The sequence below is a fragment of the Astatotilapia calliptera genome, chromosome 18 (genome assembly GCF_964374335.1).
Source record: "Astatotilapia calliptera chromosome 18, fAstCal68.1, whole genome shotgun sequence".
Classification (NCBI taxonomy): Eukaryota; Metazoa; Chordata; class Actinopteri; order Cichliformes; family Cichlidae; genus Astatotilapia; species Astatotilapia calliptera.
Genome location: NC_137439.1, coordinates 7729100 through 7742856, shown reverse-complemented (window position 1 = coordinate 7742856; position 13757 = coordinate 7729100). Strand labels below are relative to the sequence as shown.

The window sequence follows — 13757 nt, the reverse complement described above, 5'->3', positions numbered from 1 at the left end:
CCCCAGCTTCTACTTGTTCTTCCGTCGCCCATCTCTTCGGCTCCTCGTTTCCCCCTCTTATCATTTATTCCTACGAGCACACCCAACATTAAAACATCTAAATTTGAAGAGCCATCGTTTTTGCTTTTATCCTTGACGCTAAAGTAGTGATTGTGCCACACGGAAAACGAACTTTTCTCAAAGTACTGTGCAGAAAGATGCACTTGAAAACGTGAGCCTCAAATTTGAACTCTGTTCAGATAAACACCGCTTGTCTGAAAACTCTGAAATCACAGGAAAAATGCTTTTTGTCTAGTTCACAGGTGGCATCCATAAAGTAAGCAGCTCCTTCTTTCTCAGTTATCCGACTTAAGAAATGGAAGAACTTCTACATAAGAACAACCACAGATTGATGGGACTGGAGTGTTCAAAGTCAGCACAGGTGATGACAGTGAGCTGGACGAGGCTTTGAGGATTAACAGGCTTTAACTCGGAGCAATAACTTTTGTTTTTTGTTAACTGCTGACCAAATTTTGGCTGTAACATAAAACTTGACACTTAAAAGAAGGAAAAGATGACGCATTAAATTCTCCTATTTAAGCCCTCTCACACACACAAGCTTTCTGAAGCCTTCTGTCCCTCTCGCATTCTCATTTTCACTCATTCCCATCCATCCTCCCCAAACCTCTCCAGTGCAGCACATCTAATGCAAGTCTCACACCTTCAAAGCCTCTGCTCTTCTTTGTATGTGTGCAGTAACTAAAACTTGAGCATTACGGGGAATCAGACTCTTTTCCTGCTTTTTCCTTCTCCACTGCGGGGCCTGGAATGATTAGCTTGACTTTGGCTATATAAACCTGTCGATTTGATGGCATCTGGAAAAGTCAGTTGAGGGGAATTTTAGGGGGGGGGGGGGGGGGAGGAGGGCTGGAGGTGATGACTGAAAAGAGAGAGAGAAGTAAAAAGGGGGCAGTGAAGGGTGTAATTGGTCGAGAGAAGTCGGGCGTGGAGAGCATTGTTGGCTGCCTACTGTAGCACAGTCCATCTCTGCTTATTCATACTCCAAATCTTTTCATATTCCTGGCTTTCTTTTGCTGCTTTATGCACTGCCATCCTCGCTCTGTGTTCCTGTATCTTCATCAGCATCACTCCATCTCACCCTTTACAATCCACACTATACCCAAAAAGTGTCTGACTTTGGTCGTTTCTGCTATGATCCTTTTTTCCAGTGAAGAAAAAATAAATAAATGTTCGTAGCCTCTTCCCTCGTCCTCATCTTTCCACTCTCCTCCCCTTTTCTCCCACCCTCCTTTCCTGCTTCCCCCTTTTCTCCCCTCTATTCATGACTCCTACTTGTCCCCCCTCCCCCTCACCTTCTCTCTCTTCTCCCACTCTTTCTGATGTGTCTCGCTGTAGCTCCATGCTGATAAACCATGAATATCAAATACCTGTGTGATCGACGCACCCGAGGCAGGCACAGCACGGAGGAGGAGAGGAAGGCAGGTGTGTGGAGTGTGTATGTGTGTCATAGAGAAAGCCAGTGACAGGGGGAAAGAGAGGAAGTGTGTGTGTTGGTATGATTTGTGTGTGTGAACAAAAAAAAAAAAAACAAAAAAAAAAACATGCTATCCTTCTATGATATGACTATGCTGATAGACACTTCCTTTACAGCCTTATGGAGGCTGATATCCACACACACACACACACACACACACACACACACACACACACACACACACACACACACACACACACACACACACACACACACACACACACACACGTTCAACTTGCAGTCCAAAACTAATCAGCTGCCCTCTTTCTAGCTCTCCCTCTCTCTCGGCCACTAGAAACCATTTATAACCTCATCCAACCCCAAGCAATTACACTAGCAGCTGCTCCCAGTCACTCTACGCCCGTGTGTGCTAGTGCGCGAGTATACTTATGTGCAAATGTGCGTGTGCATCTGAGGTGTTGCGTGTTTGTGTAAATCGTGCCATATGACCCGTGCGTTTTAGAGTTTGCAATGTGCAAAAGGCTCTTGATAGTCTATGTAGCTGCATACAGTGTGTGTGTGTGCGTGTGTGTAATGTCCTGTATGGGTGGCTGTAATGTGTGTGTGCGTGAGGGTACAGGCCAGGTGGCAGCTTGAAACATCACTTTAATTAAGCCAAAAGGCCTGTTCTGTGGTAGAATGGCCCTCTCTGATTGACTTGTATGTGTCACCACCGGGCCGCTGGAAAACACAGAAACACCACTGTGCCTGCTGCCACAGAGCTGCAACCATTAATCACTGCTGCTATTCTCCTGTGCTAATAATGATACAAGTTATGTAACTCCAGTAATGACTTCTTGCTACATTACAGCTAAAAAACCCCACTAAGCTGCTATTTACCTGAGGTGGCGATAACACCAATATTCAGATCATGTACAGTAGTAAGAGCAACAGATACCCCATCAACAGAAAAACTTTACAGGGTTGCAGTAAGTTATGAACTGTCCACCAGTCGTGACTACTCAATGTATTTGAGTAGAAGGACAGAAATTGAAATGCAAAGATTATTTGAGGCTGAAAGCAGTACAGTTAGGTACAGTAATATTATCTTTTAACAGACTTATTGACCTCACACAGAGACTCAGTTCATCCTCTGTCTGAAATGTGTCCTTTTAACTCTTTTAGGACAGTTTTCTTTTCATTCACTGCAAACAGAAGGTGGGTTGTCGCTTTTGAGCTCATGAAGATCCATGTTTCCCGACATCATACAGAGTGCAAAAAACTGTCCGAAATAAAATGTTTAGAGCATTGTCACGTCTGAGCTTTTGGCCATCAAGGATCACCTGCACACTGAGTACACTGGGCACAGTTTTAGAGCTTTGGACGGTGGTTGAGTGGTTAGGACCTATGGAGTTAGAAAGAAAACCATCTGGACTTCTTTAAGTTTCCTTGGAAACATTTCACCTCTCATCCGAAAAGCTTCTTCAGTTCTAAGAGCAACTGAAGAAGATCCCTTCCCAGACGCCTTAACGCCCACTCACATCCTGGGTCATTTGATCTCAGTAAATCACATGATAGGGTGGGGCTAGGTTTCACCAATGGATTCGCCTGAAACCTTGGCTGATTGTGATCTACACCCACTCCCATAGGGTTTAAAATCTGGGACTCTCCACCAGTTGCTCTTAGACCTGAAGAAGCTTCCCAGATGAGAGGTGAAACGTCTTTAAAAACCTCAAGAAGTCCAGACGCTTTTCCTTCCAAGCTTCTTAGACTGCAATAACCTGGATGACTGAGAACCTTCACAGACAGTGGGTAGGACTGTTGGCTCACATGTGTAGAGTGACTAGGATCAGGAATCCACTGGTCAGCCAGGAGCTTCCTGTGTGGAGCTTTCATGCACTCTCGCTGAGTACTTCAGCTTCCTCCCACAGTATGTTAGATTGATTGGTGATTCTAAATTGAGCATAGGTGTGATTGTGATCATGAATGACTGTCAGTCACTCTGTGTTAGCCCTTTTGTTCCACCTATCACCCTCAGGCTTCAGCGTCCCCACTGTTGAATACATATAAATAATAGGAAAAGCACAATAGGTACTGCTTTAAAGTCAGGCTTTGTTTTATTAGTTATGCTCGCTTAGAAGACACCAGCATTTTAGACTTTAAATAAGAATACTTGTCACCGTTATTGCCAGATAGATTTATGCTGACGTAGGCCATCAGACATGCAGCAGCAATAACCAGCCACCTAATGTGGAAAATGCAGAGTGAGGAATATCATATCAGATCTTTTGAGATAGAGATATGATGCAATTATTACCCCAGTCAGTAGAGCTGACTCGTGGCTATAAACACAGCTCAACAGTGCTAGTTTCTCCAAAGGTTGAATCTGAATGCCTGCCATGGAGTCTGCTGTTATGATCCAGAAATATGTGAGATAATTTCATTAACTTCCCGGAATGAAAACTTTGGTGACTGTGCATTCTCTTTCAGTTAATCAAAAATGAATTACAACCCCATATTCCACCGTTGACAGCATTTATTGCTTAACAAATAAACTGTGCACAGTTGTATAAATGAAATATGGCGTAATGTTTGTTATATTTTTGCAAAACCTTAGAGGAGTCCAAAAAAAACCCCCGGACACGTTCGGTACTTTACTTCATGTAACAACTGCTGTATCGGGTGCTGTATGTTACGAAGCGTTGAAACAAAGAGCAGAACATAGAAGCTTTGATGCATCATGCGCTCACGGTTTTCACCGACTGACTTGTTATTACGAGCTGCAAATGAAATGTTGCACTAATGCACGGCTTTGGTTTGTCATGCAAGTTGTAGTTTAAAAACAAAAATACAAACCCCTCCCACACAACAGCACCACACTTCTGACCTCCTCACAGACAAATACAGTATAATGCTGCCAGATTCTTCTGTAAATATATGCCGTGTCATGGGCGGCCATGCTGAATGCTTTATCACGCTGTGAAAAAATCCTTCATCATTACACCAAAATGTGCTAACAAATTACCATTTCATAACAGCTTTGTGTGCAGAGAGAAACATTCACATGTGATAGATAGCATCTTGGCACGGCGCTGCTGTAGCATTACTGCTGCTCCTGCTGATGGCTTTTCAATATAGCATTGCAGTAATTTTCCATAAGCCAGTATGACTAATGGCATAAACAATGGAGCTGAATGTTCACGTTATGGGCCCATTATGAAACTATCAGAGCAGGCATGTAAAGACGGATGCCTTTGATCAGCACTGTATTGTAGCAGCCAGGTGCAGAGAAGAGGATTTAAGTCTTAAAGTGTGTCTTAAGTGTGCGTGTGTGAGGCAGAGAGAGAGGCGGGGGGGAGTGAAATAAAGAAAAGGGGAACTAACAAAGACAGAGACAGGAGACGAAACAATGAGAAGAAGGGGGCGAGGAAGAGACAGAAGAGAAAACCCAACAAATTCTTTTGTTTTTACAGACCATTGGGAAAGCAATGGATTGCTTAAATGACTCCCAGTCTATTTGTGCAGCCACCCAAAGTATCTCATTTGCCTTTCATGCCTTTTCCCCCTATACAGCACATAATAGCCCATGCTGTTGATGTCATGCAGCAGTTACCTCTATCAGCCAATGGTGTTTCCCGGCTGTCACAGGCTGCCGTGGATGCTAAAGGGAGCAGTCAAAGTCAACAGGTTAGACACAGAAGCCCCTTAGACATGGACCACTTACTGAGTCCAAGACACTACTTGCAATAAAGAACCTATTTGGCCAGAAAGTTTAAAGTGACTTGACCAAATATGTAACAAAGAGGGTCATGGGCGCTAATGCCATGGATGAAGTGCTAAAAGAAACAGGAGTCTCCTTAATCATTGGCCATTTTTATTGCAATGATTGGAGAGCACGGTGGCTTTACCGCGTAAACATGACAAAACAACTAAAAGTTTTAGCCAACCTCTAAAGCACTACTGTAAAATCGCGCGTGATTTTTGGGTCATTGGACCGATTTCATAAAGCGAGTGCTTTTTCCACTTCACTTGCTGCATTTTGTCTGCCGTGTAACCCTTGACAGAGCTCTCTCAAAGGATGAGTCATGCTGTGCCGGCTTCCAAAAACCCAGCTGAGTGCCGGCAAAGCCGCGGATCTAAAAGCTGTCTACATAGTAAGTTTTGTTAGCTTTTTTTAACACGACTAACTGCACTGTAGAGATGCATAACAGAAAAGTTAAAGAAAATCAACAGACATAATTAAGCTCCCCATGCGGCACGTGAGCCTGCTTTTTGCTTACTGTTAAAGAATTGAAAGCTTTAGATGTTTTAATTAAATGCTTTTCAACTTTGGACAGTTGGCTGAACAAAAGTAATGATTTGAGAGTGATTTGAATTTTCACAATGTTCTATAGTTGTTTTTATTATGTGGTCACTTAAGAAAACTAATACGAGAATGAGGACAATAATAACGAGCTGCTGTCCCAGGGGCACTGATGTTATCCCGCCTTTTCCATTGGAAAGCTATCTAATACTTGCATGTCCATTAAAAGATGTTCTTTCGGACCCACTCCCTGCCCCTTACACCATCATGGTGCCTCTGCTATTGTTGCTGTTATCGGCAGTGAGATGTTTAAAATGAGGCGCCTGACAACAGATAACATCTGAAAGGCACTGAATCCATTATGGCGGTTGATGTTCCGGGAAAGGGTAAGGAGAAGGCTCATCTGGAGGTTTGGAGTTTGGAAAGCAGGAAAGAAGGGAGTTGAAAAGAGAAGCGAGAGGAGACAGCAGGACTGTGGTGCTTTTTCTTATCAGTCTGGCTCTGGTTCACATCGATCTTTAGGGTGGGAAACCTCCAAAATTGAGGAAACGGACATTATTTTCTTGCATTAAAGACGCAAATTGCAAATTGCTACATTATATATATATAAATAATTAGGCTAGCATCAATTCCTAAAAAGATCAGAGTCAGAAAGAGACAAAACCACATGAAACTGCTACACAAACCACACAGACCACCTGGATTGTTCTTTACATTACTGAGAAAAAAGAAATGTGAGTAAAAGGCAAAAGCAAAGCAATTAATTCCCAATAAATATTCCAAAAGTTTAAACTTATAGTGCACTTTTGGAAGGAAGACAGCACAATTCTTCCAAGGATGGCTTATACCATTCCGACTTTAAAATGTGACATTGAAATGCAGCAACGGGAGACACAGTGGTGTTTATCTGCACTTATTCTAATGCTTCTGGAATGATACGCGTCATCTTTTCTGCACATGTGCACACATATGAAATGTGCCAGCTGCAGTCACAATAGTCAACAACGCCCCGCCATAACGCTTCGTCACGACGAGGATCATCCCCACAGCTGGCAGGTAGAACCGCCAATCAGATTAACTGGGCAATTACACTTCTAATGTGCCACGCAAAAACCTAACCAATTACCTGCACTCAGCCAGATGTAACCTGAAGGTAAGGCCAGATGTGAAGACGTGAAGTCTGTTAAATCACAAATCAAATTTGGCATGTAAATGGAGAGTTATGGAAATCTGAATAGCTTTTTAATACGAGCAGTAAAAACAGACGAGCTTTTAACAGCTGCTGCAATCGAGAGCCTTTTTGGGTAATGTGTGCCATAAAGACCACACTGTAACAGTTGGAGACACTGTACATCCTGATGAGGGCTGATTATTCACAGAAGGTAGATTCGGAAACATAGTCCATAGGGTACAATCCCAAGATTAAGAATCTCTGTCAGACATTTATAGCACGCTATATACTTTATGTTAAATTCCTCAATTACGGAAACCGTTAATCTATTAAAGCTGTCAAAGTGTCTGTGCACGTTTCACTGCACTGTCTGCATTTCCCCCTAAACTAAACTGGGTTTGTTATTCGCCTCACATATCGGAGCGGGTCTGCAGCAACAAGGCCAGACTGACAGCCTTATCCACAGCTAACAAATACAGCAAACTTCCACCTTCACTGGCAAACACAGCTCTGAAGGGAGTTATGGAGCAAATTATACTGCAGCACAACTTCAACAGCCACATACTGATGAAGCATGAAATTGTGACTTGTTACAGCGACTCTAGCTAGAGATTTAAATTAGTGACTAACACTATAGGTAGGGTACCGACTTGCACTCTGATTAACCAGCTAGTTTAGCAGCAGAGGCTGGATGCATGCATAAGTTGGGTGATAAGAGCAGGAGGGGGAGTTTGGGCTAAATAAAGAGTTGTTAAAGAAGAGAGGTGGAGGTTTGTTGCAGGTCGGTGTAAGGGTGGTGTCTTACCAAATCTCTGGGGATTTGCATCTGGGGCTCAGCATTCTAGAGGATGGAGGAGGGACAGAAGAATCAAAAGTAATCAGGAAATAAAATATACTCATTTACATAAACAGTGAACATTCGACTATAACAGAAATCAGGGAACTAGTGGATAAAGTTAGGCAGTTCAAGAAAAAGCACATGCAGGATATGAAAATGATAAATCTGACGAGTGCAGAGACTTTGAGTATCAACCGTGGCTCGGAAACAACTGAAGCGGTCGCAAAGACAAAATGTCATATCATCGAAATGCTGTCTTTGCATCTGCACAAACTTACAGTTTCACTTTCATGTACTCTAGATTTTTTTAACCATCCAGCTGTGCCCTATCGCAAGATGAGACAAACATCCAGATTGCTTTCATCGCAAGAAAAACGACCCGAATAAATTCACAGCCACAATCTTTACAAGTAAAATCCGCCGTGTAGACCGAGATTCTGAAACATTCACACAGTTTTGACTGTAAATAAAAAGTCAGCATCAGTCATCAAACAAAACAACAACAACAACAAATCTTGGTGAGCACCAGAATTTAGCCACGCCCAAAGTGCGGTTCAAAAAGGATCGTCAAATGCATTCGGCACAGTTTAGTAACCGCTTTGAAAAAGTTGCTTGAATTTAACTACATTCAAAACTGTAAAGGACAGAGCTGCTTTTTACAATCCTGCTTCTCTCTGAAACTAAATGTGATTTTATGCCAGATTCTTGCATTGGTGATGCAGGAATTTGAATAAAAATACAGCAAATCTGAATAACATTTCCAATTTCTTTGTTATCCTACCATTACAGTGTAAGCTCAATTTCCTGCTCAGCGTATTACGTGTCACACTGATGTAGTTTCACATTAGTGATAAAATAGATTGTTCATCTTAGATTAAGGGCTTTTATACCTGCTGAGAATTATGTCACCTGTAATACAACAGCTGCTCACTTAATTCTTTTCATTACTCTACATTAGATTTAATATATTAGGCTTAGTAATCGCCATTTGTAATTCATAACTATGTGCCAAGAAAGCCCGATCTCGTTTTTTTTTAAGCTTAAATTACCCAAGTAATGCGCTACTGTGAATTTAGAACATCTTTCACCCTTATGTTGTTGTTAACTGACAGACTGTTTCGTCTCTACAGGCTCTAAAACGCAGAAGAAAAAGTGCAGTCTAGCTTTAGATAGAGACTCGAGCTGCTCATTTTGAGCACTGGACCTCATCTCCCTCGAGTCCCATTTCAGCCCTTTCACATCGCACTCTCCACCCTCTGCAGCTGATAACCACAGATCAAATAAATCCTGCCATCTAACTACCAGCTATGCAGAGTCAGCCAGACTTAAAGCTCTGCTGTAATCTAAAGATGAGTATCGACCAGTGTGGCAGTTTGCCTCATCAAACTTCACCCATGGCGACAGCCAGCCAATAGCCTCATCTGCATCGCTCACTGTGATAATTGTCACCAATCAGCCGTTTGATTGGCACCGCTTGCTAGTGAATAGCTGTTTGTGGCTCTGCTGGCTGTCATGGCTTCTGAAGGTAGAGGGAGAAATAAATTTTTGCTACAGCAGAGCAGAGATTTAAGGCTGTTTGGTGCCATTACTCACGTTAGTACTCGATAAGCTGTGTGTTAAAGCTAGCAGAAGTAGGGAGATAGCAGAGAAACCTTGACTGTTGCTGTAGAGTAAACACCAATGTGGTTTAAAGCGCACCCACAGCCTCCACTGTTCACTTCCCACACATTAATAAAGCCACTTAATTCTCTGTGTTCTGCCATCTTGCTTCTGCCTTGGTCATTATAAGCTCCCTTCCTGATTAAAAAACACAACTTTGAGGCAACGCCATACATGCCGAGCATCCTGTTACATGTTTCTGCAAAGATAATTAAGTACAACATCTGGCACCATGTAAAAACATGAACTTCATGAACATAAACAAACATGAAAACTAAATTAGCATCAGTATGCATGAATCACTGAGAGTGGCTTCTGCCAAGACTGAGTGACAGCAGCAGCATCCAAAAACTGCTCACAAACAGTTGTATTTCAGTTTGTAAAATGTAATGTGTGTAGACTACGCCTGATTGATATTCAAGCCAAGTGTGTTTTTCACTCTCTGCCTGCTACCTGCCCTGCGTCTGTCTTTTCATCCACACATCCATCAATCTACCGAGTCAGCTTGGAGGCAAAACACAGTGAGAGGAGATGGAAATGCAGATGCAGAGAAGGTTACCCACCAAATGTGAAGAAAGAAAGGGAGCTGGTGAAGGAGGATGGAGAGGAGGGTGATGGATAATGAAAGACTGAAGACAAAGTGAAATCGAGAAGAAAGGAGAGGGTGAAAAGACAGCTCTACAGGTTTCCACCGAGGCTAGCCGCGACTTGATAATAAAGAGCGGTGCGGCGATGGAGCAGGATCATCAATCTGCATGCTCGGCTAGCGTGCTGTGTTAGCTGGGAAATGAGAAGACGGCACAGCCCTCACTGGAAGGATTAACAGGGCTTGTGACAGCTCAGGATCACACACGGAAGTGCTCACACACATGTGCCAGAACACACCATCTCTGTATATACATAAGTTACATATATATGTCATGATATGTAATTCATTATGGTGACAGGGTGAAGAGCTGCAGTGAGGCGAGCAGCCAACGTACCACTTCTCGGGGTAGGAAAGAGTCCTCCTGGCGTAAAACCAGCAGACCCACAGCCCCGCCCATGGGTGTAGCTCTAAGCAAGGAGACCACTTCCTCCTGGGTCCGCCCATTCAGGTCCACGCCATTCACCTGAACAGGAGGAGGCACAGTAATTGGGTTAAACTCTACATTATCTTGTATGGATTATTATCTAGGCTTGTTTTAAAAAAAAGGTGAAACACTCAAATCTCTTAATTACGCCTTTTGGCCGTGACAGAAAAGCAGCAACACTTTACATTTTTATCAAAGCGGCAGATGGTTCGTTTTCTAATTTGATTAGTCGATCAACTAGTCGCTTTAGCCCTAGTTCAAACAAAGTTTGAAAATGAGAAAAACATGAGGATAAAAGGATTGAAAGTTTTGGTGGAATAACCCCATACATTCAGAGCTGCACAGTGTAATCCTTTATGCAAATGGTTTGCAACGTGGGATGATGCAACTTCAAAAGCCGTTCTGTTTTTGCTGCACGAGATAGCGTGTGGAAGCATAGTCTTTGATTTAATTTCAGGATCCACATTTCCATTTAAAACAGTTACGAGAAAGGAATTTGTTACACTTCAGCAGATGGCAAGCAGCGTATATCACATATTTAAAATTGCCGTTTCGCGTGTTTTGGAACGAAATCACCGTTCCTACGTGATGCACATCTACCTTCCAGATCACAATCGCCATCTAAGACTTTATTAAATGACTAAATTAAAGCCTCCTCACACACGCCTTGTAAAGCATTACCGCACTTTTCTGCACTTACCTCTAGCAACCTGTCTCCTGCCTTGAGACGGCCATCTTGGATAGCAGCTCCTCTAGGCAGGATATTCTTCACGTAGATGGGTGCTGAGCCCCCGATGGGAACATCCCGTGACGTTATACTGAAGCCGAGTCCCTCGGGGCCTGCGGGATGAGCGGGTGAATAAGTGAGGATGCAAAATCGAATGATAGGATCTGGTTTTATCTTGACGCACAGTCTCCTCTGTACCTCTGGATCTCAAGCTGCTAAAAATATGTTAACATTCAACTGATAAAACTCTCCTGTATCTGAGAGGGCAATAATATTGGCTGGTGTTTTGGGAGACATTTAGCTGAGAGTCAAGTGGGTTCTTTCATTAGGAGTAAAGGGTTGGTATGAATATAGTTGTCCCACCCGAGGGGAACACTTGACCCATTAACAATGAGTACCTCATCTCTTTTAATAGAGCACACTCCTAACCAGTTTTTCCAGCACCATCATCCAGTAACAAGTGGCCCACCTTACCTGAATTAAAGAGTGCGTCCCCCAGTGTCAGAGGAGATAACTGCAATCCACGTTAATAAGTGAGGCCATTGTTTAGGCCACTGTGAATTTACTACTGCAACATCGTGATAAACACGATCCGCCTGATTCTGTCTGATTCAGCTCAGCATGCAGCTGAATGATTACATCATACTTTCAGGAAATAATCAGTAGCATATCACAATGCTGAAAAAAACCAGAGGCAATATAATCAGCATTACAGCGACAACCGGTGCTGTAAATTTCACAATAAATGCCTCTCACACCATCATTTATGAAAACTGACTCTGTTTTGAGAAGAATACACCAACGAGTCTCTCCTTTCCCTCGTGACCTGGCCTATAAGGCACACAGTACCCCGAGATGTTGTTGATCTACATGTGCTCATTAACCTGTGTTTCTGTGGGCGGATTGCATTTGGCTTGTGTACGTTTGTAAGTTTTGCCTGCAACCTCGTACGAGTGCATCATTATGAGCCATTAGGAACGCAGGTCTCTGTCTCATATTATCCATATTCCTAGCAGACAAACAAACTATTTCCTATTATTGGGCAACTTGAAGTTGCAGGAAATGAAGAGAAATCCTCTACCCTGTCAGCACAGCACTTAAGTAGGTTTGTGGTGAATAATTAAAGTAGTTTGTACATTGCAGGGCAATGAAAATGCATGCTTTTAAAGTCTCAGTTTGAACCAGTCAATAATTACACGCAATTATGTTGTGCCAATAAGAAAGTTCAGCCTGAAGAAATGTAATACTTTTGCTTGATTTTTAATTGGAAATTGAAAAACAACCTGGGTCAAAAAAAACAACACGCATTACACAACAGGGTTAGGGAGCGGGTAACCAGAACTTTTCATCTGCAAATGCAATGCAGCTCTAAACCTTTCTACACAAAACCTGCAGGTCCAGAACAGAAACGTCTAAATGAGCAGGACCGGACAACTGCAGATACTGCAGGTAAAAAAAAAGCAGTGAATTAAAACTGAACTGAGCATTTACGGTCGTGAGTGGATGTCTGACACAGAGTTCTCTGCAGCATGTGTGAAGGAAAAAACAGCACAATGTCTGGTGTATTTCTCCAGATAATCAACATACTTGAGTAACTTCTCCCACATAAAGATTACTGTACAAGTGCTCAGAACTTGTGATCGTGTGATATGTTTCTGTAAATAAACCATTTGAACAGATATGTGTGTCAAAAAAAAGTTAATATAAGAACAATGAGGAGCATTTTTGCTGTATAGGGGTTTTGGCCTTAATCCCCCCTGCCTGTCTGAATGAGCCGATGAAAAGAATAGCACAACACTTAGCCATCCTGTTTCACATCCTCTACCTAATCCCCTGCATTGATGAGCCAATCAACTTCCCGCAGGCATTCGAGGTGCGGCATTAAACTCACCGGTAAATGCTTGTAGAGTTCCTGGCTTTAAACAGGGAGGAGGATCTTTAAAACTCCCATTAGCTTGATTAAGACATACCTAAGCAATTTCCTGTGCAGAAATAAGATTCTGTGATTGATTTTGATACTCCCTGGGATTTGCAAGGAGCCTGGTGTCTGATTCAAGCACATAAGAAATGCAGGAGCTTAATCTGCGCTCAAAGCTGTAGGCTTAAGTCGGTACTCAAAACAAAACAGATGAGCCAAACAGCCTCTTGGGAATCACTGTTAATCCATGTAAGTGTCTGCTCCAACAACAGCAAACAAAGGTGGAATGAGAAAAGATAACATCTTTGACTGTGAACATAGCAGATCTCCTGCCATATCATGCACAGAATGCAGCGTTTTCACAAGTGTTTTGTCAGCGAGAGGGCAGATGAGGATGAGAAGAGTGAAAAAAACCTGACAGAAGAATGGATGGTAAGAACTGTGAGTCAGGAATTTTTAAAAAGCAGCTGGACGTTTTTATGTTTTATGTTCTGGCTTGATTCCCGCCCCATGAGAGAGGACAGGTTTGGGTGAAAACTTCAACGGGCATATGGTGCAGCCCTGTCAGACTCTTTGCTGTGGCATTTGACAGTG

At 42.7% G+C, this 13757-nt stretch overlaps 1 protein-coding gene across 12 annotated transcripts in view; it reads right to left on the bottom strand.

The window, feature by feature from the left end:
• Positions 1–13757, bottom strand: part of pard3ab (par-3 family cell polarity regulator alpha, b) — a 245924-nt gene that overhangs the window by 108049 nt on the left and 124118 nt on the right. For 8 of the 12 annotated variants that reach the window (XR_013903414.1, XM_026150929.2, XM_080293275.1 and 5 more), the window contains 4 exons: positions 11219–11358; positions 10429–10557; positions 7754–7789; positions 5088–5135 (listed from right to left, as the gene is read on the bottom strand). Coding sequence is in view for 11 of the 12 variants with exons in the window: in XM_026150929.2 (XP_026006714.1) it covers positions 5088–5135; positions 7754–7789; positions 10429–10557; positions 11219–11358 (353 nt within the window). In the remaining variant the exon portion in view is untranslated. The remainder of the gene's footprint in view (positions 1–5087; positions 5136–7753; positions 7790–10428; positions 10558–11218; positions 11359–13757) is intronic. The other 4 variants (XM_026150932.2, XM_026150934.2, XM_080293276.1 and 1 more) reach the window with 2 other exon arrangements.